Source organism: Lygodium microphyllum, chromosome 24 (assembly GCF_053477565.2).
Source record: "Lygodium microphyllum isolate KBCC chromosome 24, Lygodium_microphyllum_v1.1.10, whole genome shotgun sequence".
Classification (NCBI taxonomy): domain Eukaryota; kingdom Viridiplantae; phylum Streptophyta; class Polypodiopsida; order Schizaeales; family Lygodiaceae; genus Lygodium; species Lygodium microphyllum.
Genome location: NC_141158.1, coordinates 32,813,662 through 32,840,451, shown reverse-complemented (window position 1 = coordinate 32,840,451; position 26,790 = coordinate 32,813,662). Strand labels below are relative to the sequence as shown.

The 26,790-nt window shown below is 42.7% G+C and overlaps 1 protein-coding gene and 1 long non-coding RNA gene across 8 annotated transcripts in view; one reads left to right on the top strand and one right to left on the bottom strand.

The window, feature by feature from the left end:
* LOC148014962 (serine/threonine-protein kinase BLUS1-like) overlaps nucleotides 1-26,790 on the top strand; it is a 122,991-nt gene that overhangs the window by 77,058 nt on the left and 19,143 nt on the right. For 6 of the 7 annotated variants that reach the window (XR_015688431.1, XR_015688432.1, XM_087665853.1 and 3 more), the window contains exons 9-17: nucleotides 8,257-8,325; nucleotides 8,501-8,614; nucleotides 8,713-8,777; nucleotides 8,868-8,906; nucleotides 9,004-9,213; nucleotides 13,791-13,900; nucleotides 13,979-14,073; nucleotides 14,699-14,815; nucleotides 14,895-14,946. Coding sequence is in view for 5 of the 7 variants with exons in the window: in XM_087665853.1 (XP_087521979.1) it covers nucleotides 8,257-8,325; nucleotides 8,501-8,614; nucleotides 8,713-8,777; nucleotides 8,868-8,906; nucleotides 9,004-9,213; nucleotides 13,791-13,900; nucleotides 13,979-14,073; nucleotides 14,699-14,815; nucleotides 14,895-14,946 (871 nt within the window). In the remaining 2 variants the exon portion in view is untranslated. The remainder of the gene's footprint in view (nucleotides 1-8,256; nucleotides 8,326-8,500; nucleotides 8,615-8,712; nucleotides 8,778-8,867; nucleotides 8,907-9,003; nucleotides 9,214-13,790; nucleotides 13,901-13,978; nucleotides 14,074-14,698; nucleotides 14,816-14,894; nucleotides 14,947-26,790) is intronic. The other variant, XM_087665851.1, reaches the window with a different exon arrangement.
* LOC148014963 (uncharacterized) overlaps nucleotides 1-26,790 on the bottom strand; it is a 108,351-nt gene that overhangs the window by 62,593 nt on the left and 18,968 nt on the right. The window contains exon 2 of the long non-coding RNA XR_015688433.1: nucleotides 6,233-6,278. This is a non-coding gene — a long non-coding RNA (uncharacterized LOC148014963). The remainder of the gene's footprint in view (nucleotides 1-6,232; nucleotides 6,279-26,790) is intronic.

Genomic DNA, 26,790 nt, shown 5'->3' with positions numbered 1-26,790 from the left:
TATAATTAAGCCGTCAGGTGTAAGGTATAGGAGGTGCTCTCGGTAGAAGGCCATCCTCTTCCCCAGATCCTCAGTCGGTAACACCCATGTCCTGGCTGTGTGTAGCTGAATAATATCCGCCCTGATGACGTGGTTCAGCTCCTCCCGGCTAATCTTCAGGTGGGAGCAGTCCAAACTATATTGTAGGGGCGAGAGGTGGTCCATGTGTAGCCCATGCAGTTGCAGCCAGGCCTGAATACGGGCGTACCTGCATTTAGTGTCCCCTTGTGATGTGAGTTGTTTGGATGATTCTAGTGCAAGGCAGGAGTATCTATGTCGCGGTAGGCTCCAAAGCCTGTGCAGGAAAGCCACCATCTGGGATAGGGGCTTTGCCACTATAGGTGTTGCTCCCAATTTTGCACTCACGATCTCGTGTGGTACAGATGGTTTACTCCTGATCGGTTGAGAGATCATCATCACCACGGGGCGTTCCATCTGCTCCCATCCTTCGTATCTCTCCTCCCCTTCGGGCAATGACCGATCTTGTGTGGTTCACCACGCAGGCAAGTGGAACACGCAGGAGTAAAGGCAGGGGCGTAGGAAACACAAGACACGGGATCCAGGACGCGTAGACTAGGTGGCCCAAATAGGCCCAAAATCACATATGAATTCGTACGGATATGTACCGTACGGACAATACTATACGTCGTACGGAGGCAACTATGGTCATGAATTTTGTTAAGATGACCCTTCATGGCATCACCTTTACCCATCTTCACATTCTCAAGCTTTTTTTTAAAGAAAGAGATGCGCGTCTCATTTTTTCCAACAAACATGTGCTCAAGTGTAAGCCATGCTTCTTGTAAAGAAGCTACAGATCGTATATGTGGGATCATAGACCGTTGAACTACCAATGTAGTTAGTGACAATGCTTGAGCATCCCGTGTGGCCCAAGCCTTTTGTGTTGCTAATCTTTGGAGAAGTGGCTGAGATGGAGCAGGCCTTTTACCACGTCCTCTTGTGGGAGGTGTTTTTGGAGTCACAATTCCAGGATGGACTCCCTCACCACTAACATAATTCCAAAGATTTTTCGCAATCAATACATTCTTTATCATAAAAGCCCATAAAGAATAATTATTGCCATCCAATCTATCCTCCTTGGATACATATGTGAATACACCATTCTTTCCCTGATTGGCCATGGTAAATATCAATGTTTCAAAGAATCCAAAAGCAAGAGCCAAAGCTGAAATGACATAGAAATTCGGGAATTTCTGGAAATTACAGCATGCACCATGCTGTAATTATCAAATCTGTCACATGTGATCAAAACTATCCAATGTACACACTGTCCAATGCACAAATAATGCTCAGCAACACAACCAATGCAAAAAACCCCAAAATTTTACTGCCCAAAATGTACAATTTCAGTCTATTTCAGACTGAACATGTAGTACATGTGCCAATGTCTGCTAAATACCCAAAAGCCCCAAATTTTTTGACCTGCTTTCCAAGAAATCTCTACAGTGAGTGTGTCCAAGACATGTCCAGGAGCAGAAATGGACTCCTCCAGCAAAAGCCCTTGGTTGGAATTCAAAATTTTAAATAAAAAATGAGTAAATGCCTTCTTTACCTCTAATGTTGGCTGTGACAGCTGTCAGGCCTAATGGAGCAGAAGACATTGGCGTACGCAGAGAAAGCAAGTAGCTGGAGGAGCTGGAAGAGGCGGTGTGCAAATTAGAGGCGGTGCTGTAGGTGGCAGGCTTGCTGGCGAAGCAGATGCAGGTGACTCTTGTGCTGGCTGGACCAAGGTGGCTACTATAGGTGGTGTTGGCGGTTGCTGGGCAGTACCTGCAATTAGCGACAGGGTTGACCAGGCCGCTAATGGCACAGGACTGTAGGCATTGCTGGTGGTGGGAGTAGCAATGGCTGGTGGTGGGGCTGTCTAGTCTAGGGGCTGCAAACGGATGAGCTAAAGTTGGAGCTGGCCCACAGCACTGATACCAAATGTGAGGGGTGAAGATTGAAGCTCTCAGCTAAGAGTACACAGTTGATAGTAGAGAGTGAGAGAGAGTGAAGACATATCACGACTTCCAATGCAATTACCAAGAGTGTAATGAAAGTACAAAGTACAACCCTTAAACTTGAGAGTTGTTAATGTGCGTTCACACCCAAAATATGTAAAACATGATAAGTGACCGAACTGTGTAACGTAAGTACATAAAATAGAAGATAATGTAATTGGGGGAAAAATTTTCACATAAGGAGAGTAAAAAGTGCCCTAGTGTCCTACTGCAAATCACTGACACTCCTCTAGGAGCGTAGGCATGAGTCAAACCTAACAATAAGAAGAAGAAAATGTAAGCTTTGTATCCAAATTTTCAAAAAGAGCTCACCAAAAGAGACTAGTGGTTCGTAGATCTCTATCATCCACAATGGATTGTGGTAACCCATGATACTTAAAGATTTGTTGAATAAATATTCTAGCCATATGTTGAGACTTATAGTCTTCTTGACTATAATGAAATGAGTATGTTTTCTAAACTTATCAATAATAGTCCATATGCCATCATTGCCCTTTGTTGATTTTGGCAAGCCAAAAACAAAATCTATCGCAATGCTTTCCCAAGGGGGACTTAGAATTGGTAATGGTTGCAAAAGCCTTGCAAGCTTTTGGCAATCAAAGTTAATCTTTTGGCACACAAGACATTCTTTGATAAATTGTTTAATGTCTCGTCGAAGACTCGGCCAAAAGAAATACATTTTATTAAAGGTTGCAAGAGCATTGGTAAGACCAAATGGTAGCACAAGAAACTCATACAAACCAAAAGTTGTCCTAAATGCTATTTTATGAATATCTTGAGGAGCAATCCTTATCTGATGGTAATACCATGGATCTTTGCTCCCTACCTCGTGGAGTATATGTGTCTACCCCTAGGCATTTGTTGTGCCACCTCTCCACAGAGTTCATTCTGCACTTGCGTTTTTCAGTCTGGAGGCCTTATTCTTGCCTGGCATCAACATCTCCAACTTAGTATCAACATCCTAGCCTTTGGCGGCAGTCTATATCACCGAGCATTAGTGATTTAATCACTTGTCTATCAAAGGGGCTGTTGGGACGTACATTTTTGAAGCATGGTTTCTTCTCCATCACTTGGCGATACTCGTGTGCTAGCTCCTCCTCCATCACTTGACATCGATTGTTTGTCATAGAGGCTGCTCGGACTTGTGTTTTTTGCAGCCCAACTCATTCTCCATCATCTGTCATTATCATTATCCACCTGGCGTCAACATTTAGGCTGGTCTCCCTACATTTGACAGCTCCAACACTCCAGGATTTGCATTTTGTTGCTTAGGTCACTCCTTGACATTGAAGGACTGTGATTCACTCCCTCGATAACTAGTGATCATCTTCCACATCTTTGACAGCATTAGAGGATTGTGGTCCTCTCCCTTGACAGCTATCGTTCACATTCTAGTGATTACTTCGATAGCCCATTGCCCAAAGGATTGCGTTTTGCTTGTTTCATTGTGCAAATTTTCCATAAGTATTACCGCCCGATTCAAACAAGACAATGCAATAATCTTTTAAGCTTCGACTCCGTTGTATCAGGTTTTCTTCTCATAGCATGATTTAATACATCATCATTGTGTGTTTAAGTTTCTCTTCTTTCTCAGTGTTTACCGTACATACTCTGTGTTGCTCCCAGCAAACCCTACTATCTCTGTGCACTATCACTTATTTTGACATGGTATCAGAGCGTACCCATTATTTTTGACACATGTAATATAGGAAATACAACTGAAAAAACCCTCAATAACAAGGAGCACATCTATCCTGATCTAAGGGAGATATAAACAAGGCAAAGCCCAGAAGAAGAAGAAGAAGAAGAGCACGAGAATACATCCTAAACCAGTGAAATATACTGCACTTCATCTAGAAATATACACACAAAAGACATGCAAGGGATTCAAAAGACACAAGAATACACACCCCTTGCCAAACTGTGGAAAATAATGCTTGGTGTTTGAGAGACACACACAAAAGACATGCAAGGGGTTTGAAAGACACGACAATACACACCCATCGATAAAGTAAAGGAGATATGCAATGGATTCGAAGGACGCATGCAAAAGACAGACATGGAATTTGAAAGGCGCGAAAGTACACATTCATTCATGAATAGAAGGATAGAAAAAGGGAGACAAAGTAACATCATGTGTATAGCCTTCACCCGCACTTGGCTATTGATAGAGTTAGTGTGGCAAAGTAGAGCCTTTTTAATGATGCCTAGGTCTTTGGACACAGAGCCAAAGGACACCATGCAATACCAAAGAAACACATAAAGAGTACACACGAAACCAGCCTTCCTTCTTGGATAGGGTGGTGATAACCTGATCTAAGAGTTAATTACGGCAATAAATAAATGCACATAAAGTGAAATACACACTTTACCATAATGTTCTTAGACAGTAGACTCCCTGTTGGCCCCAAAATTGGCGCCCCTTGCGGTATTTCTTTAGCTTCATTCAATTGGAAGGAGTACAACTTGAGATTCTTCAATCTCCTCCTGCTAACTAATTGCTCTTGCTGTCATAAATGACCAGCAAGCCTTTTGGGTCATTTGCTCCTTGATTCACCCAGGACTTATTCTCCAATTTGACCCTTGGTTGGCCAAATGCTGCCCCAAATAAATTTGGGATGGGCTGGCTCCTGAGATCCCTTGATAATCTTCAATTATCAGCGCTGATTTCAGTCCCTTGAGCCTTCAATCTTTGGCACGGATCCCAATGTGGCTACTAAACCCTAATTTCTGCTGTAAATTAGGGCCCAAACGGATGCATCAACAACAATAGGAGCATCAGAGACTGTGATCTTCATGAGAAAGTGCATCAGCAGCAATTGCCAGCTTCCCAAGGTCAAGAATATGCAATCTCCATCACCAAAATGGTCTCGAATGGCTGGGAAATGGCCCCAAAAGTTGGCAGCCACAATCCAACAGCTCCAAAAATGAAAAAACGAGATTTTCTTCTCCCTTCAGCCCTATTTAGCCTTTCCCCCACTTGCATGGGAAAGTTTTGCCAAGTGGCAGCTTTCTTAATCCATTTTCAGCAATTTCCAGTCATTTAATTAATTCTGAAAATTAATTCAGCCCTTAATCCATGCCCAAAAAATTAACCTTGCCCATCCAAAAATTAATTGGCTAGGCCATTTGCAACCCAAAGTGGTCCCATGCATTAATTGATCCTTGGACAAGCATTAATCCATTAATTAATGTCTAGTCCCTAGTATCACCACTGACACTTAATGGCCAATTAATGGTCCTAGGGGCAAATTGACACCAAAATTCACATAGAATCTAACAAGTGTAACTTGTTACAACTTTTGCCTTTGATGCCCATCTTTTTCACAGGGTCCTTCGGTCTTCAACTGTGAGAAAGTAGCTTGCACCTCACGTGTGCAACACATGTGCATCTTTTAATTGCACATTTGATTAATCCTTTAATCAAATGTGAATTAAACATAAGCAAAGCATCAAATTTTCACGTCCTCGTAACAACACACCCATTCATGAATAGAAGAATAGAAAAAAGAAGCCTTCGCCCGCACTAGACTATTGATAGAGCTAGTGTGACAAAGTAGAGTCTTTTTTAATGATATGCAGGTCTTTGGACATGAAGCCAAAGGACACCATGCAATACCAAAGAAATGCATAGAGAAAAACACATTAAAGATGCAAGGAAGATAGCAAACGATTAGAAGAAGCCAATGGCAAACAAACACCTATATCTCCATAGGGGTGTTGAGCTGAAATTGCATTAGCTTGACTTAAACAACCCCAAAACACGCTTAATTAATGAAGAAATCTTATTATTTTAAAAAAGAAACACGATCCTAGAGAGTTACTATGTCCCACATGCAAAACCCTAATTTGGGTGTCCCAACTTTCTATAAATAGAGGGCATCGTGGTCAGACCTTCCCCTTGTTATATGCTACCTTCTGGCTTCTAATTCCAGCCTTCGTCTCCACCTATAAGCTATTGTCTGCATCCTAAAGCTATCACTTGCATCTAGGAGCTATCGCCTAGTACCTTGGAGCTATCATCTACTGTCGAAACCCTATGTTTGCTAAGTGACATCATCATTTGGAGCTGTCCCCATTAGTCAAACATGAATGATCAATCAAATGCACAGAAAAGGCAAATGAGGAAAACTGAAATAATCAATAAGGCAGGATGGACAGAAAATTACCTGCCAGGCCTTCATGCGATCCGATGGACAATCTCAGTGCAGGGCCCTGCAAATACCAGCAGTTCGATTAGTGAGTGCCCCGTGGGTCACCTCTGACAGTTGCATGCACAGAAATAAAGAAAGTCATACACATCACATAGCCAGTAAAAAAATTGTTTTTTTGCTAGCATTGAGTGTATAGGGGATGCAGGAAATTTCCCCCATATTTGGCAACCAAAAAATAGAGGGCGTGGGGCAAGGAGATCATGCAAAGAGAGACCTTCCCTTCCATGCAGTGATTTGGGCGTGAAGTGTAACTGGGACCTTGATAAATGTGGAGAATGAGGATGCACCATTGGCGAGTGCAAGAGAATTCAGGGGGTAGACAGAATTGGCTGGGTAGGTGTGGTAGGGAATCCATACAGCATTGGATTGCCTATTGATCCATGACATGTGAAAGTCAATGCATGATTCAATTGTAGGTCAAAGAAGTGAACCTGCACTCAATGCATCCATGCCAAATGAGAGTCCATGCATGCACCAATCGCAGGTCTGGGTCAGCTCCAAGGTTAGGCAGGTGATGTGTTGGTCAAGAGCAGAGGCAGCCATGAAATTAGGCCACCAATACCCTTGTTTGGCCATCAATCCATTCAATCTTGAGTGCATGCATTTCACCATAAAATCCATGCATGCAACGATTGAATGGGGGGCAGAGAGAACCCAGGCAAAGTGCAAAAAATTTCAACCAATTCCAATGATTGGAAATAAGAGAGAAGGCTCCAGGCACCATACCTGCAATTTGTGCACAGAGAAATACCTTGATGTCGGCACCTACAATACCTTCGCCTGCAAGTTTATGTAGACAACAAAGAGGACGCAACAAGCAGGCACAATGGCAGGACACCACGAATCAGCCATTACTGCACCATGAGCTGTGATTTCCCCATGCGTGAGGAGGCGACCACCATCAGCAACCGGTTAGCCCAACAAGGGCTGGGCTAAAACGCCCAATTTTCATTCTTTTTGCAAGGACCTCAAGTTTTAGAGGGTCCCCAGTAATCTGGGTGCCCTTTGTGTTGCACCTAGTAGAAGTGGGAGGAGTGTGCCCCCACTCCCTTGGGTGCGACTAGGTCCTTATGAGACACTGAAGCACACTTAAGTGCATTTGGGTTTTGGGGCTATTTAATGAGCTAATGAATGTTTAATGTAAAATGCACCTTTTCTAGATTAACACCCTTCCCCTCTCTCATACTGACTCAGTCTGCATTCCTCCACCTCTTCACCATGCTTGCCTCCCCATTTGTTGGCCTCATCTTTGGATGCACCACCTTATTGTTTTTAGTAATGCAGATCTGGTGCATGGATCCCTTCTCACATACTTCTCCTCACTTTTGGCTGTGCAACCTCACCACTCCCTTCCTTGTAGCCTCCTTCATGCCTCCTCCTTTGCCAGCAAGTTTCTGGCACATGATTGCTCCTCAAGTGTGGGCATTCGATTGACACAACAAGAGTATGCACCCATTAAATTCAAGACAGGCATAATCAAAAGTAACAATTTTTAATGTGGATTCTCTTCAATTAGGTTTGTCTTTTCGGCATCAAAATAGTGCAGATTTGATTGAGACCCCAGGGAACATCATCCTGTACAACCCTGACTGCTTACCTTCTTTTCATCATTGAATTCAATAACAGACTATAAGCTGTTTGGAAACTTCATGAATTACATTCCAGAAAGGGTTTGCATCTCCAAATTAGCCAACTTCCTATGAATTTGGAAAATAGAGGGAGTGCACTTTGAAGTTTGTTTACTTGGATATTTTCTTTTCAGGTTCTAAGCAGTCCTAGACTTTGCAACAGTCGTAACATAAATCATGTATTTCTTTACTGTGTAATCCGAATATCTTATTCTGAATTTATTCTAGCAGGCATGCTTTATTAGGTTGCCTGATGCAGAAGCTATGAGATAGAAGGTTGCTTTTGCGATTTGATTGGTCTTGATATTTCCTTGATGATTCATGATTGATGATGTCTATTTTAATACACAGAATGAATACAAGCGAGGTGTGAGCTCCTGGAACTTCAATGTCGAAACTCTCCAAGAACAAGCTGCTTCAGTAAATCTTCTTGGTTACTGGCCTTTGCTTAGTAGATTATATAGAAGAAAGCTGGACTCATGTTTGATTTAATGTGTTTCCTTTTCAGAGAGAATGCCCTCTATAATGGAAAATCAGTCAAACATGTGCAGAGTATTGTTTTGTTTACAATAGTAACACATGCTTTATTGTCTAGATGCAGGATGTGGACCTTGTTGGGAGTATGAGAAGTGAAAATGCTATTGCAAGATCTATCTTTGAGAAGGATGGCGATCAGTCCAGCAGATCCTCTCCTGGATTTTCATCTCCAGTATGTTTCTTAAGGTTTAACAGATAATGCAATGAAATGTATATCCAGGTCATTGTGAGAAATTAGAATGCCAACGTGTATGTCTTTTTGTATGACAGGTCAACTGTTCAAGACAGAACTTGAATCCTGTGCAGCCACTGACATTGGACACGCATCAGCTTGGGTGCGATCAGAAATTTTTGTTTTGATCATTTCAATAACTGCTGCTCCTTTTAAGTACTAAGACTTTTGAAAATTTTCTGTATCTTGACAGACCAAGACGTTGGTCATCTGTGAAAGAGCCAAAGCAAATGTAAATTGCTTTATGTATACCTTCATTTTTGTTTGCAGATCATAGATTTTCTAATTGGGGACAAATGATTAAGCACAGGGAAAAAACTGTTTTGCAGAGGACGATTCGGCATCTTTGATGGTGATTTGGAATTGGAAAGTCCTGGCTGGCAGGAAATAGTAAGGCAGACCAAATACACCGAAGATCAACAAGAAGGAAACAAACTGCCTACAATAGCAGAGGACAGAGCCACAAAGAGCATGACTGATATGTCTTCTATCTCAGGTGAAAAGGATGATGCTTCTTTCAATGAGAAAGATAATGAAAGGTAAACATGATATTACTTTCTTATCAGGCTAGAAGTTATGGCCTGTGTCACATATATGACTTGTGAAGGGATATATTTTCTATCATGCTTCAAAGTATTTCTGCATACAAACCCAACGGTACATGTAACTATTTTGGTCAAGGTTATAAGTATACTGTAGGTAGACACACACAACTCTTAACTCCCACTGAAGTAAAGTTCAGAACTAAAATGATGCTTCCATATAGCAAATGAGTTGTTTAAGGACATGCAAGAAGAAAATCGACAGTGACTTAAGAGCTGTATCGTATTGTATGTAATCAATATGCCAAGCCAAGCCTTTCAAAAGTTATTTTATGTTTTCATCACGTATGCATAGTGTAAGTTAGTTGACGTTTTCACCATGTATGCATAGTATAAGTGCCATACTTTTGTCTGTTTATAAAATAACCATCGTCTGAAGAATGCAATAACATGATTTTCTTCTTTCCTTGTGAAGCACTAGATACTATTTCCTTGTGTGTATGCTCCACTAGAAGACGTCAGTATCCTGTCACTTTCTTATTCCTTTATTTATATTCTTCTCACTCTCTCCTTACGGATTTCGCTCACTTCATTGCCCTCCCTACTCCCACAATTATACTTTGCTGTGACATGGCATGATGATGTGGTATTTCCTTCAGCTTCAGAGATTCCTAGCACAGTATTTGGAGATGCTGGGATTATTATCCTTGTGTATCTCTACGGCTCAATTGTTATCAGTGCTGCACATACAAATGCCTTGCCATGAGTGGAAAAAGTGGACTTTGAGCCAACACTTTCGTGGTCCTATGAGCTGAAGTTGGAGGAATCTTTTTCCACGAAGACATGCATTGATGAAGTGTTTTAATAATCTGTCCCCAGAGCTGCAACGACTCAATCCTCAGCTTGGGTTTGGAAAGAGTCATATATAACAGTTAAAAGTAGTTTGGAGGTGAGGCTGTAAGGGAGTGATACTTCCAGTCAGCATATTGTGGCTCTATCCAAGTGATTGCATGATGAGAAGCAATCCAATAATGCAAGCTCCTGTCCTACATATATAAAATAAGACCCTGATCAGGGAAATGTGGGGGAAAAGATTCTCTCTTTATTGTTTATGTTTTTTCCATGTTTTATTGTTTTATAATTCACTGTTCAATTTATTTTTTATTTGTTAATGTTCTTCCTATTTTAAAGTCTTGAAATTGAATCCATTGTCATGATTCTATTTTTTCCTATTTTTAGGCTCACCCTTGCAAGCATTTCTTGGGCCTTTTATCTAAACCTAAAATGCTCTTCTTCTTTATTTTTAAGTGTTGTTTCTTCTTCTTATATATATTTATGTGTGTGTGTGTGTTGGGGGGGGGGAGAGAGAGAGAGAGAGAGAGAGGGAGTATATTAATGTCTCTAAAAGGCCAATGTGGCCTATGAGACCAAAGCAGTACATACAATGATGGTGTGTTTCTCATCTGGAACGAGAAAAAAGACGAAAAACATGCCTATAAGACTGAAAAAGAAATGAAATAGTGTCCTATAAAAGGGAAACATGTCAGTGATCTGAAAGTGAGAGTAGAGAAAGGAAAACTCTCCATCAATGATATGTCTGTTCTCTAGGGAGGTGTATCTCTGCATGGCTGAGGCGTCTCGGCATGTGTCTCCTATGGCGCTCAATGATGGCTTTAATTTGTCTGTGGTGTGGATGTCTAGGCCTTCGTCCGGGTGGACGTGGGCGCCTAGACCGGCTAAGTGCCACTGCTCTATCCAAAGGGACACCTACAGAAGATGAGGTCCAATGATGATGTACTCCTGTAGGCTGTGGCAGTAGTAGTGGTATCTGCCATACTCTGTCGTGTATTAGTGAAAAAGTCAGTGACTGCTCTCTGTCTATGTGAGCCAAGCTGTGGGGGCCTCCTACTCCGTAGAATTGTTGCTCTGCGCCTCTGGAGCTCCAAGAGGAAAAATCCCAAGCATCTCTGATCCTCAAACTGCACGATCCATCTCAGGGGTCCAAAACCCTCTCGAAACAGACAGTGGTATCTACCTCGTATGTCATAATATACAGTGCATCGGCAGATGTAGTGTTCCTCTGTCTCTGGCTCTCTGTTGCATAGTGGGCATATGTGTTCTTCTGTCTGTATACCCTCCCATCTGTCTGTCTCAATCCTCAAGTGGTGGGATGAGGTGCGGATCTGACCAATAACTGTGCGTAGTCCATGAGGCAGTTGTGTGTCCATGTAATTGGGTCGGGTGATGAAACCATCCTCAGATACCTGAAGAAAGTGGGTCTGCTAGTGTGCCACCCCATGGGGGGAGGGGGGTCGGCGGATCCAGGTCTTCTCCGTATCTAACTTCAGTATGTCTGCTCTGATCACATGGTTTAGCTCTGATCGGCTTAGGTCAAGTGTAGGGCAATCCAAGCTATAGTCAAAGGGGGGTAGTCTGTCAATCTGCAGCCCATGTAGACTCATCCATGTACTCATCTGAGCATACCAACAGTGTCTATCACTGTCTGCTGCTAGTTGTCTAGAAGAGGCCAGGGCTAGCCGTGGGTATCTATCTTGGGGAAGCTTCCATAGTCTATGTATGAAAGTCACTGCCTGGACCAAGGCCTCAGCCACCATGGGTGATACTCCCAACTCAGCTCTGATAATCTCATGTGGGGTCGAGCTCTTCGCTCGTATCATGTGTGAGATCATCATGACCAGTAGTCTTTCCATATGTTCCCATCCGTCATAGTATTCCTTCTCTGGTCCATCCTGGTCTCCCAAAGGCTGTCTCCTCATGTGAAAGAGACTCGGACCCCAAATAGCTGCCCCATATAGGAGTGTGGGTGTAACCAGGGTGTCAAAAGCCATAGTTTGGTGCACGGCTCATGAAATTGTATGTGAGCACATTGCCTCTCCAATGCACCTAAGGCTACATATGCTTTTGCCAAACGAGCCTCTGATGTCTCTCTCCAAGAGAATTGTGGTCCCTTCAATGTGACCCCCAAATAAATATACTGCCTAACCATCTCCACTGGCTCTCCGTCAAAAGTAAACTGGTGCTCAGGTCTTGTCACCCAAGGAGCTGAAGTGTTAAATACCATAACTTTAGTTTTCCCAAGGTTCACCTTAAGATCTCTATCTCTGCAAAAAGCTGATAATGCATCCAAGTGTCTATTTAGTCCCTCAGGTGAGTCAGATATAAGTACAATATCATCGGCATAAGGCAGTAATGGTATCAGCACTCCAGCTAGGCTGGCTCCGGCCCCACCAGTCCTATCCACATATTCTGAAATTTCATCTATATACAGCCCAAAAAGTGTCGGTGAAAGTGGACAGCCTTGTTTCACCCCAATGGTGCTATTGACTGTATATGAGATGCCCTCAGGTGTTCGTACTCTGCCTGTCACTGTCTCATACAGGGCATAGATACTCCACTGTATCTCTACGGGCACATCAATGTTTTGCATTCTTCTCATGAGTCTAGCACGTGGCACTGTGTCAAAGGCCTTGCGAAAGTCCACAAAACAGCAATAGATCTTTTTCTTGAATGCCTTGCCTTCTTCAATGATTGCCCTCAACATAAAGATATGGTCTAGAGTTGTATATCCCCTCCTGAAGCCAGCCTGGCCTTTTGACCTCAGGCCATGCATCTCGGCCCATTCACTCAATGCTTGTTCCACGATAGAGCCATATATCTTGGCCAGCATGTGTCCAATCATGATAGTTCGGTAGTTACTAGGTAGCGCGGGGTCTCCACTCTTAAAGAGCGGCACAATAATATGGTCTGACCAACAGGTTGGAAATCCCTCACAAACTGCCCTATTAAAGATGTGAGCCACTAAACCCTCATGGTCTTGGGCTCTTCCATTTTTTAGTTTCCATATGGCATTCCTCACTTTTTTTTCTGTGAAAAATCTGCAATTTGCTGGTCTTGAGGTTGAGGGGAGTGGCATAGGCTCTTGGCCAGGAATATCATAGAGTGTGCAAGCATATCCATGCCAATCATCCGGTCTAGTAATTTGTAGGGGTGGCTGGTTCTCGTGCATCTTTTTCTATTCTCTCTTGCTGTCCTGCCCCAAGAATATGGAATACATTTCTGTTTCTAGTCTGCTCAGGTATTCCCGCTTCTTTTTGCGTACCAACCGTCTGAAGAGTGTTCGAGCATGCTTATGTGTACATATGCCAAGTGCCATCTCTCACTGAAAACGTGCTCATGTCTCTCTGCGCTCATCATCATACCAGCCATTTTGTGGAGCATTACCTCATGGAGGTTTATTTGACGGTGTAGTGTGTGGGAAAGCGTATGCTGCTGAAGTGTAAACTGATTGCAAAAGAGTATCTCATTTATAAGCACTTGTATCTATGTAAAGAAAATAAAAACAACTACAAATATATGGGATAAAGAAACTATCAAATGTACTATTGTGATTGTTCTAAACTGTTTAGCTTGGCTGTAACCTCCTTGTTCAGATGGATACATCAGTCCTGGAAATCCTTCTCTCAAGTGCCATCGAATGTCTTTAAACTAGAAAAAAAGTAGAAAATTATTAAGTCTACTCATACAGAGTGCTGATGATTTTCTTTGTGCAACAGGGGACGATTGAAGACTGCTGCAATGGAACCTGCTGATGGTGCCCTTTTTACTGAAGTCAGGATGCCAGACTCGGGAGGGACAGGACATTCTTCATTTAGGTCTCCTTTAGGTATTCTGTTTATAAATCTGTCATGAATGACAAGTTACTGCAGTGTACATTCCTTTGAATAGATCACTGCCTTTGCAGCCTCTAATGGAAGCTCTGAAGAGAATCACGACGTAGATTCACTTTTCAAAAAATCTCGGAGCAATACTTCATTGAGCAACAACAGATTTCTTGAGGTATACAATTTATACGTCAAGAGGAATATTACAAAAGTGAATCTCTTAAACCAAGATGAATATTGCAAAAGTCCATCCCTTAAACCAGACAAAACCTCACAAATTTCAGCTTGCATGATTAATCTGCCTTCCATTTTTGTTCAAATTTTCCAATTTGAAAGTTTGCAAGGCTTGTATTTTGTGATGTCTCAAATTCATTTAGAGGAGCTAGACAGTGATACTATCGAGGTCACAAGTGTGACAATTTGAGACCATGGATTACTGTCAGTAAATTTTTCGAATAAGAGGAGAGGACTTGGCCTCCAAATACAAAAGGAATGCCCCCTTATCCACTTTCAATCACTCCACAAGTTTTCATAGAACTTGCTTGGAGTGAACTGATGTGAAGCCATATTGCTGTTATCATGAATGGTGAAGTCAACTTTATTGACCATCTCTGCAGCTACTTCAAATAAGTTCCCAATCTCCAATGCCATTGGTTGTCACATCAACTCCTCAAATGTGTCTAATAATGGAATAAAACTGTGATCTCATCTAAAATCCAATGATGCATGTGTTTGCCAAACACAAAGACAAAGCATCATACTACAATTTGGTATAATTATGTCATTTTCCATGTTTTTAGGCCTCTATTCAGTCATCAACATTTTCAGATTCAGTAGGGTTTGATGCTTCAAATCTGCCAATATCATTTCTGGTTGCACAGCTCAAAAGCCTGCTCTTTCAGACGGCTAAACAATATGTAAGTATCAAAATGATCTTTAACACCCATTAGACATGAACGAACAGGTGGATGATATGTATTCCACTTTGTTTTGAAGGAAACTGTTGCTACTGTGATCAAAGCTGTCAGCCCAGCAGAAGATTTGAAGGGTGAGTGGGCAGAATCTCTTACATTTGGTTGTAAAATCCATTTTGATTTGTATCTATGATCAAAGTATAATGTCACTTCATGTAGATGTCTATGATGTAGTGTTGGTTTTGGACTGTACTTCAACATGAATGGCTACTAGTTTGAAGAGCTCAATCTAGCATCCACATTTCCGGGCCAAGCACTGCTAAAGGTTTAGGACTCTGGAGGAGGCAGTGCAGATCTGTTTGGTTTGGGCCTAACAGGAGACACTCGAGAGAGAGAAAAAGAAGAATGAAAGAGAGTCATATTAATGTCTACTAAAGGCCACAATGAAGGATGAAACTAAAATAGTGATTACAATTAATCCATGGTATGTCTCATCATGGATAAGTATTAAACAACAAGAAACTGGACTCTTATGTGTCCAAGAGCTTTTGAATCTGCTATTGTCCAAAATATCTAGCATAGTGAAGGGATCTCAATACATCCATGATGGCATCTCTTGAGGTGAGTCTCTCTGAGAATGTCCAATGGTGATGTGAATATAGAGTCCCAGGCATCTCTGATCAGGGAAGGCCACGATCCGACGAAGGGGGCCAAACCCCTCATGGAAAATGCAATGGTAGCACCCTTTGTATCTCATAGTATGTAGGGCATCTACATTTGTAATGCCCCTGCCTCCACATCTAGCTAGCATAGCTGACATATCTTCTCTTCCCATGCCTCTCTGGAGTATCTACCTAGAGTATACTTGAGTGGTGGTAGATCAGTCATGTGCTAGCCTGTGCAAACCAACATCTTGTGTCTCCTTGAACAGCATAATCCCAATGACAATATCCATCCTAACAACCAAGTTCCTCTCTAAGCAGGTGAGCCCCAAATGTGGGCAATCCAAGCTGATCTGAAAAGGTGGGAGGTGATCCATCTGTTGTTCATGTGCCCCAAACCACATCCGCATCTGAGTGCACATGGTTTACTAAACATCTGGGCATACTAATTTGTATCCCCTCCCTTTGCTGTCTCACTAAAACCAATATGAATTTGGAGTATTTGTGTTGAGGGAGCTCTCAGATCCTTTGTAAGCATGTCACAGTCTAAAATGAAGCCTCTACGACGACTGGATCCACCACTAGTCAGCTCAAATGGGTTCATGTGGCCCCATATGCCTGCTCTGTAGAACAAAATAGGAGTGGCAAATGTGTCAAAAGCCACAATTTAGAGCATGGCTCCTAAAACTGTCCATGTGCACATTGCCTCTCAAGTCCCCTCAATGCAACAAATCCTTTGTACATGGCTGCCTCTCTCAATGAAAATTGTGGTCTCATCAAAGTAACACCCAAGTGTAGATATGATCCGAGCTGCTCCATTATCATCCCCCATGAGGTAAAGTGATGCACCAAATGAGTTACCCATGCCTGTGGCGTTAAACACAATAACCTCTTCCCAAGGTTCACTATCAAACTACTATCCTTACAAAATGGCTACAGTGCATCTAGTGTGTATGCAAACCTTCAAGAGTATTTGAGATCAAAACTACATCATCTACATGTAGGAGTATTGGGATATCCAACCAAACTCGTTCTTGCTCCTACCACCCTATCAATATAGTCAAATAGTTAATCAATCATCAATATAAACACCAAAGAGAGTTGGTGAAAGTGGGCGATCTTACTTCACTCCGACTATATTGTACACTACATTATAAAAAAACCCTAGCGCTCAAACTCTCCATGTCTCTAACTCATACAAAGCATAAAACCCTCACTTTTTTGTTGCTATGGCTAATTATATTACTCGGAAGAATATTACAAAGAAGTACATGTGCTCAACAGTCTAGCTGGAGCTGCATCGAAATTTCAAACAATCATATATACAAGCCTCTTAAGGTGGTCTTGGGAGTATGGGGGAAAGAAGCCATGGAGGAGTATACCCCCACCTTGGGCTGTGGCTGTATCATGAAAAACAGGTCGTGGCTGCCCTAGGTGAGCAAGAAATGATGTCAGAGCTCCTAAAGGGTGTGAGAATTGCCCTGCACTTGTCCCACCAGCCACGAAGTGAGTGGATAATGGATGTCCAGAGCTCTGCCAAGGTGGCATATGAAGAGAGGCACTTGCCACCAAAAATCAGCTGATAGCATGCCTTCAAGATATGCCACCCTGTGAGGCTCTTGATAATCTCCCACACCTCTAAATGTGATGTTGTGGGCTCCAATACTTGATGGATGGGCAATGCATCCAAACCAACCATAGCACAAGTTTCTGTCTCAATGATGAAGATCATGTCATGCATCTTAGCCTCATATAGTAAGTGGTAGCCCTAGCTAATTGATTGCTAACATAGGATATACACCCCAAGTTAGGCGCCTCTCAACAGCGGAGAAGGCAAACTCCTCTCCAAACCAACTGGGCTGCCTCGCATGACCAAAGGCAATGCTTTGGAGTTTCCAAGCGCTCCTATGGGGAATGTTCACATGCTCCATCTTCTTTTGCATCTGGGCCAACCCTCTCCCTACTGCCAAGCCCCCATCTGTGAGAAGCCAAATGAAGTAAGGCATCCTCCATAGCCTCCAACTGTCCCATAGGTGACACCATAAGGTCAATGGGGGCATCGGATTAGGCTGATGACGGAAGGCAGCACCAGAAGACGGAGGAGAATCCGTGAATTTCGGAGTCTACTGACACTTGCAAAGGATAATAATCAACTAACTAGGGAGTAGGCTATAAATAGCCAAAAAGTCCAAAAACTGGCTGACCTGATCCGAGAGGAGTCATAAATGCTTGCAGACTGCACATCATCAATAAAATAATCAAGAAAATGCTGATCACCATCATCGATATTGTTGCCCCATCCTGGCCAATGTGAACACAGCCCAAACCCACTAACATTGAGCTGGAAAATAGCTAGCTAGTTTGAACGCACCTAAATCCAACTGAAAAAGAAATGCATGCTCTAGAAAGAGCTGCCTCCTCCGTCAAAACACATGACACACTGAATGTCAAAGCTCCTAATGATCCCATTTGACAAACCAAGGCTCACAAGCAAGAGATGACTATGCAAGACACACAATTGCTAACGGTGAAAAGCATCTATGATGATGTGCTCTACCGTCATTGCTATGTGAAGGCACCCAATCCATCTGTCAAGAATGTGGGAGAGAAGGAAGGAGTCTCACTTGTAGCTTTCTCACTTGCACAATGGAGGAATACACACAAAGGTGGAGGCTGAAAACAGTTTTCCTCTTCTTAGTTATGTAAGCCAAAAAGAACACCAGTACAGAGAAATAGAAGAACCCTATATATGGGTCTCAAAACAAACTCAACTAACTAAGGTGACATACTAACTGAGCCACGAACTAGAGTAGATAAGGATAGCTGTCATCTAGCCACGAACCCTATTCTGTGATGCACATGCCCTTGGAACAGCTGTAATCAGTTGGATAATGCTGTAGCACTTGGTTTGGTGCTTCTGAAAACTTAATTACAGATCTGAAATCTGTACTTCTGCGTGGTCATTTATTGTTGATTGGTACTTTTTTGTACCTTGGTCACTTGGGTGACAGTTTGGGCCTGCATTTGCTGGTTTTTTTTGTCACATTTGGGTTGAAAATCATGGCTAGCAGCAATGACAGGAGTAATTTGATGCACATAAAGAAGCTTGAAGGCGCACATAATTTTGCAATGTGACAAAAACAGTGCTACAATATTGTGTTACAAAAGAAGCAGGCAAAGCCGATCAAAACCAAAGGGACAAAGCCTGCGGACATGGATCAGGACGATTGGGATGAGTTGAATGAGCTTGTACGCTCAACCATAGAGCTATCGATTTCTGATGCCTTGCTCTTCAATATTGAAGGTTTGGATTCTGCATATGCTATATGGACTAGACTGGAAGAACTGTATGCACAGAAGAGTGCTGCAAGCAAAGTGTATTGGCTGAAAAAGCTTATGGATTTGCGTATGAAAGAAGGTACAGCAATGTCTACTCGCTTGAGTGAGTTTAACTCCATTTTCAGCCAACTGGTTGCCTTGAAGTTCATGATTGATGAGGAATTTAAGGCAACTTTCTTACTTTGCACTCTACCAGAGAGTTGGAAGGTACAGCAATGTCTACTCGCTTGAGTGAGTTTAACTCCATTTTCAGCCAACTGGTTGCCTTGAAGTTCATGATTGATGAGGAATTTAAGGCAACTTTCTTACTTTGCACTCTACCAGAGAGTTGGGATACATTCAGGACTGCTATGAGCAATTCTAATGTGATCCTTTTGTATGCTGATGTAGAGAGTGCTCTACTTATGGAAGAGATGAATCGGCAGAATAATGCATCCAGTAAGTCTTCCAGTGCTTTACATACTAGAGGTAAATCACAGCAAAAGGGCAAATGTGATGGCAAGGGACGCTATAAATCACGTGGCAAAGATGTTGAATGCCATCATTGTGGCAAGAAGAGTCACTTTAAACGTGACTGCTACAATTGGAAAAAAGAAAAAGGAAAAGGCAATAAGACAAATGATAGCAAGGAAGAGAAGAAGAACAGTCAGCCTAAGAAGAGCAGTGTGAAAATTGAGGAGGTGAATATAGTCACTCATGATAGTGACAGTGGGAGTGATGTACTCTTTGTCTCTTCACACTTTGGTGCACATGCTTTACTTGTAGATACAGATGATGACATGCATACCTAGATTCTTGATGCAGTTGCTTCCTTTCATGTCACCCCTCATTGTGAGTGGTTTTCTGCCTATATAGGGGGTCGACATGGTGTTGTCCATCTTGGGGACAACTATGCATGTGAGATTGCATAGCAACATCTCTACTCTGAAAGAGTAGGGGGTCCGAGTAGTATATCTCCTCATACTCTCGCCATTTCCGGCGAGTGAAGTGGTGTCACTCTCTTTGGGGCTCTTTCTCTGTGATCTAGTCAAGTGCAATCTACACCCTAAGTTGCTCCTCATCAAGCCAAGTGCTCTGGAGTATAACCCTCGGCCCTATTTTGTGTGTGGACCGTGTGTGGTGAGGGAAGCTCATGATGGCTGGCTGATTTTATGACTAAAGTGAGCTGAGGTGAGTGTAACTAGAGATGTCGAGGGCTCCAAGTGTAGTAGTCTCTCATATACATTATGTGTGTAGATGTCATTAAGCTCGTGTGTGAAGTAGAAGGTGGTGTGGGGTGGCTATGGCAAAGTGTGGTGTTGAGCTACATTACCATTAGCTTTTATTAAACAGCCCCAAATCTCAAGTTAATTAATGAATTTTAACCATTCTTCTAAATTGGGAGTGGTTCAAGAGAGTTTCCACATGTAAACCCTAATTTGGAAGACCCCAAACTTTCTATAAAAAGAAAACTTGTCCTCCCACACATTCCAATCTCGTTTTTGTAGGTTTCAGGTGCTAGAGCTTTGCTGCCCACACCCCATTCGCAGTACATCAACCTTCTTACATTGAGAACCTGTGAGAAGCTTCTATCAAAGGAGCCTTCCCCGCTTGTTTTGGAGCATGACGAGCACGCCAAAGAGGTAGCTAGTGGATCCACCTCCACCAAAGCTTTTGTTGCAAGTTCGAGAGGGAAAAATAAGAAGAAAGGGAAATCAAAGGCTAAATGACAAGAGAGTTCTTCAAGCTTTGATTCAATGGAGTTAGCCTTATAGAAGCTATTTACGTCAATGGCAATGAAGCTTCTAATCTATGGGTTATTACGAGAGGTCAAAGGGTAAAGAAGTCGACAAAGCCAATGCAAAACCCGTCAAGGAAAACCCCAAGCAAGATGATAAGGGAACGCAAGTCCTTAATCCCAATATGAAAGGTGGATCTCTCAAGGCTATAGATGGTAAAGCTGACCCCAAGAAGGATGGGGAGTTGCCAAATAAGAAGGCAAAAGCCAAGAAAGAAGCACCAAAGACCAAAGGAGAGAATGGTTTGGCGAGAAAAGCGAGCTCTTTCTAGCTATCATGAATTTGATTTAGTGAGTTCTCTTTGCGAAGTTAAGCCAGATGTAAATTTTCTACAATTTATTAAGTTGTCTCTAAGAGTGCGCCACGAATATGGTGAATCCAAATCGACCACTCCAAAAGACCAAAAAGTGATAAATGCATATAGATGTATATTTACATGAACAAAATGCCAATGCATGGGGTAATGCAAAGGGAAAAGTAAGATGTCATGCTTACACAAAATGCAATGCAACGATGTCACTTCTTGGACAATGTCCTCATAGGGAAATTGTTCACTTGTCCAAGTGTTGTTTTACAATCATGTCATCCTAACAACGCAGATGAAGTTACAAATGTCCATAAGTACAATGCAAAGAATAAATGAATGAATGAATGTCTTAAAACTGTAAGTATCATCACTATCACTATCAAGAGAAGTAGCCGCTCCCTCTCAAACTGGAAGGAAACGCACCCTCTCCCCATCAATTTGAAGTAGTAGGGGAGAGTGTACCCAAGCCGATCCTAGGTAGAAGGTATTGAAGAACCGGTCGGTTGACCACTGGTCAAAATGTTTGCAAAATTGTCTGATGAAGGTACAAACTCTAGGCGGATAGTGCGTAGCTTAACCTCCTCTTTGGAAAAGTGGAAGTGAACTTTCAGATGCCGAGTCCATGGTGTGATGATCAGATTGCGCGCAAGGGCAATGACACTCTGGTTGTCGCAGTAGACAACAGTGGGAGAGTCACAAGAAAAGTGAAGCACCGCCAATAAGCTCCTCAGGTAGATAGCCTTGGTGGTGCTATCAAAAAGAGCCCTATACTCAACCTCGGCTGTGGAAGCCGCCATTGTCTCTTGCTTGCAATTGAACTAAGAAATGGAAGCTGTGTCCAAGGTGAAGAGGTAGCTGCCATGGGAATGTCGAGTGTCAAGATCTCCTGCCCAATCAGAATCAATATACGCTTGCAAACATAAACCAAAACCATAAGTGAGGCCATAAGAATAAGTACACCACAAATAACGCTACACACAAAGACATGCAATCCAACGTGACATCCTAGCTGTTGTAAAATACTGACTGAGTAAGCTAAGTCTGGTCTAATATGAATTAACCAAAGAAGTTTCCCTATTTTATCATCAGGCCTATGTATATATGTATGACACCTGAAGACTCTGAAGTGGGATATGACAGGCTGAGAGCCAAAGAATGCCTCGTACAGGGTCTTTTGAGGAAGAGCCGCAATTGGGTACTGGTTGAGAATATATAGCGTAGTGTTAGCAGCCTCAACCCAAAGGCGCTCAGGAAGCTCTGTTGCGAACAGCATAGAGTGTGCCATTTCCATAATTATTTGGTTCCAATGCTCTACGACTCCATTCTAAGAGAGGGAGTTAGTAGAGGTGAGCTAGTAAGAGATGCCATGTTGTTGTAGAAACTTGAAAAACCCGTGGGAGCTCACCATCGCTATCACTCCTCATGCAACCAACACAACAACCTGCCTAGTTATGAACCAGTAGCACCCAAGCAAAGAAATATATGAAAGCATCGGACTTATGCTTGAGAAAGTACACTCATATGTATCTCAAATGATTATCCACGATCAAAAAGTACACAACACCGTTCAAGGCAGCAATGGATGTGGGTCCACAAAGATCAACGTGAATCAATCTAAGAGGTGTCTCTACTCTATGTGTAGACTGCTAAGGAAATGGGATACGGTGCTACTTCTCGATCTAGCTTCAAGCGAGAAAGGCCCTCAACCATCTCATGGCGAGTCAACTCATAAAGAGAGTTATAGCCAAGATGCCTTAGGCGGAAATGCCAAAGACACTCATCGTTCGTAGGCTCTCGAGATGTGGCTAATGCTTAGAAGCTATGGAACACAGAGCCCTCGGCTGTCGGCTCGGTAAGAAAATGGGTCATGTGATATAGGCTATTAGGCTGTGTCTCACCATGAGCAATCACTAAACCAGTCTGAGAGTCAAGGATCTCGATTGTGGTCCCTATAAAGAAAACGGCTTGCCCCAACCGACAAAGCTGTTGAACTGATAACAAGTTCACCCCAAGTTGAGGGACATGGTATACATTGTCCAGCAAAGCTAGATCCGGACCCTTGTCAGTGGAAAAACTAACGTAACCTTGAGCTTGGATCTTAACCAAGGAGTTATTTCCCACACAAACCCGCCCAACTACAAGGGCTCGGGTAGGAAGATGTCCTCTATAGGAGTCATGTGATGTTTAGCTCCATTGTTCACAATCCAAACAAGTATTGATGTGCTCTTCTATGATGAGTGGGCCTCTGTGGTAACCTCATTGGGAAGCAACTCACAGACGCGGATGAGGCTCGAATCAAATGTCTCTACGAAGACGATGTGGGCCTCTGCAGACAAGCCCTTTTAGAGTTGAGAACGTTGTTGATTGAGATGACTGATCGATGGCAATGTGAGTCTGACCTTTCCACTACCCCTTGCCATCACTCTGCCTCCCTTAAGAGAAGTTGCTTGACTGAGGGGCGGAGGTGTGTGCATAGTTGCATTCATACTACATACAGACTAATTCGTTCCATACGGTTCGTACCGTACGGTACGGTACGTATCCATACCATTTCGTACCAAAAAATAGGCTATTTTTTGCCTCTGAAGACTAGACCATACAATATGTTTATTATGATAATTCCAAGTCGCTCTCACACACACTCTCTCTAAAGACTAGACCATACAATATGTTTATTATTTTTGGCCTCTTAAGACTAGCCTTATGTTTATTATCATAATTCCAAGTCTCTCTCACACACACACACTCTCTCTCTCTCTTTTTTCGTAAAAGGTAATTATATTAATTACGAAAAAAGGTACAAGGTTACATGATTACAAGATACACAATGGCTCTAAGCCACCATGTGTGAACTTTTCAGTACAAAACACGGACTGAGATACACAAGTCATGGCAAAGACACAGAGGAAGTTGCCCTATGCTAGGGAAGCAAGTCTTCCCGAGGGAGCAAGTCAGAGTGCCGAATGAGATCTATCGACTGATGGAGTCATGGTTGTAGGATGCTCTATTAAGAAACACAGGATCTAGAGCATGGCAAAGGCGGAAGCTATGGAGGATGGAAGATGAAGACGAAACTCATGATGACATAGATAAAGACTAAGATTGACAATGACCAAGACTAGGACTTAACAATTAGCAAGACAATAACTGAAAAGAGAAAGCATCATGATATTGCATTCAACATCATATGAAAAAGTGGTAGTCAAGTACAATGCTTTATAGTTGCTGGATGGATAGTAGTCTCCCTCTCTGCGCCTATGGGATAAAGTAGCTTGCATATCCTTAGCCTAAACTGTCTCATACAAAGAGGCTACAGTAGGTGTGATTGCAAATATCTCAACACCCCTCCTCAATCACAACCAGAAAGTATAAAGTGTGTAGAGGCTTTAGTGAGAGCAACACCTGCAAAGTGTGGGCACACCATAAACATGGCAAAACACTAGAGGCTATCACAGAAAAGGCTAAGTGTAGTACGAAATAATATGAAGACATTACGACTGGCGAGGGTGGCATCTGCAAACTGAAGTCAAGCCCAAACGGGCCATGCGGTTAAATTTTGGTTTTAGCTCATGTTTGCCTTCCCATGAAAGTAATCTCGAGGCTGCCAACAATTCCAATTGAAAAGAGTTAGTATTTACGCGGTCCTCCGCTGGATACCAACGCGCCTTGTGGAGAACCAATTGCCAGGAGCCGACCAAATGAACAAGCAAAGATGAGTAAGGACTCGAAAACCGAGAGTTTGCATTAAGCACATGCCACCAGGAGCCTCGAATTTGTGTATTCCCATGCAAAAGCCCGCGGTCCTCAAGAAAATAACGAGCTATAGTGGCCCACGGGTGATGCTCCACATACATGGCAGTAAAAAGAGACCAACAAAGTGCCAGCATATGAGTTTCAGCATCCAAAATAGCCCCACAACCCAGGCGTTTGGGGGTACATGTATGCGACCACGAAATCCACGAAATATCGGCATACAATGAATCCTTCTTTCATAACATGAAACGAATGGGCCGGGTGAGAGCATTCAAAGTAGTAGGAGTCCAAGGCAGCAATGGCAAGAAATATGTGAGCATTGGCAGCATGATTGTTTGAGCCACTTTGAGGCGAACATGGAAGGGCCAAGCTTGCGACTTCCAATAGAGAAACTTCACTGCCAGTTTCTGTGAAATCCACTGTAGTAGTTGTTTTGGCAGAACATCAACACCCAAAGGGTACCCAAGATGCCTGACAATGGAACCACGGGGCACAACATGTCCCTGCCAGCCCAATGACTGTAAATCGTACTCCGTACAACTGAGAAGGGCCGATTTGAAAGTATTGATACGAAGACCAAAAGCATGACCAAAGAGCGTTACAACATCTAATGCCTTGCGAATATTGTCCTTGCCCGCACGTAAAATCATAAAACTGTCATTCGCCAAAGATTGACTAACGAAGTGCTGACCAAAAGGAAGAGACAATCCGGCCAACTAAGTAGAAGCTGCCATGGAGGATAACATCGACAGAACCGGATGAATAGCCAGGGCAAAGAAGAGAGGACTCAAAGGACAACCCTGTCTCATAGAGCGTGCAAGGACAAAGGGCTCTGTAACACCACCATTTAGCATAACTCGCGAAGAGGCGGCCGCACTAATGGTGTAGATCAAGCGGGACATCCGAGTGCCAAAGCCCGTCGTAGACATAAGTTCCGCAATGAAAGACCAGTCTAAATAGTCAAAAGCCTTTTCCAGATCCAATTGGATCAATACCACTTCCTGACTAGAGTGCCTTGCATAGTCAATAGCCATTTGCACATTTAAGATATTATGCAGAATGTTGCGGCCCTTAATGAAACCATATTGAAGAGGATGCACAATGGCCGAAAGATGTTTGTGGAGCCGATTCGCCAGCACTTTGGAAAAGATTTTATACATCGAACCCATCAAAGAGATTGGTCTCCAATGTTGCAACATTGACGGCGAAGGAACCTTTGGAAGCAATTTGATAAGCCCTTCTTTCCATGAGGAAGGCATGAACCCTGTTTCCCAAACCTGTTGAAACATAGTCGTCAATGGCTTCACCAGTTGGGTAGCAGAACTCTCAAAGAATTCATTGGTGAGACCATCCCAACTGGGACTTTTATCCTTAAGCAAGTACAACAAAACATCCATAACCTCCTCCTCACAAATATCAGACTACAAAGTAGTTTGCATATCAAGTGGAACCTGATGTCGGACCAGATCATAGAAGACTGAACATGCATGCGTAACCTGGTCAGAAGGTGACTGAGAAGAACCAAGAAGATCTAGAAAATAATTCCTGCACATATTAACAATAGTCTGAGGGTCAGTGACCATTTGACCCTCTAAATTCTGAAGTCTAGTCATATTTTCTCGAGCAAGAGAGGCATGCAGCGCGCAGAAGAACTTATGAGTTTGACAAGCACTATCTTGCAAATTCTCAATCAACTTTTGCAATTTGTCCTGCTGATAAGATTTCAACTGAAACTCTTTGATACGAACAGCCAAACGCATTGCCAGTGACAGCAGAAATTCATCATCTGGAGTGTCTACCAGTAGAGAACGAACCAAAGCCAGTAAGTCCTCCGCTCTGTGTCGACGTCGCCGACAAAGAGAGGCATGGTGGATCCCATACTGCCGAGCTATCCTCTGCACATTAGAGAGCAATCGTTCAAAGGAAGTAGTGCCCTCAGAGGTGAAGTCCAATAAAAATCTATCAATCAATTGTTGCATATAGCCCCGAAAGAGCGATTGCTTCAAATAAGAGGAGTTGAAATGTAAAGGGAGTCTATCCAGCAGTTGCATAAAAGGTGCAATGGGTTGTGCAAGTATCTCAAGCTACAGAGGGAAATAGTCCGACAAGGCATATTGTTGCAAGACTGTCATTTCCAGC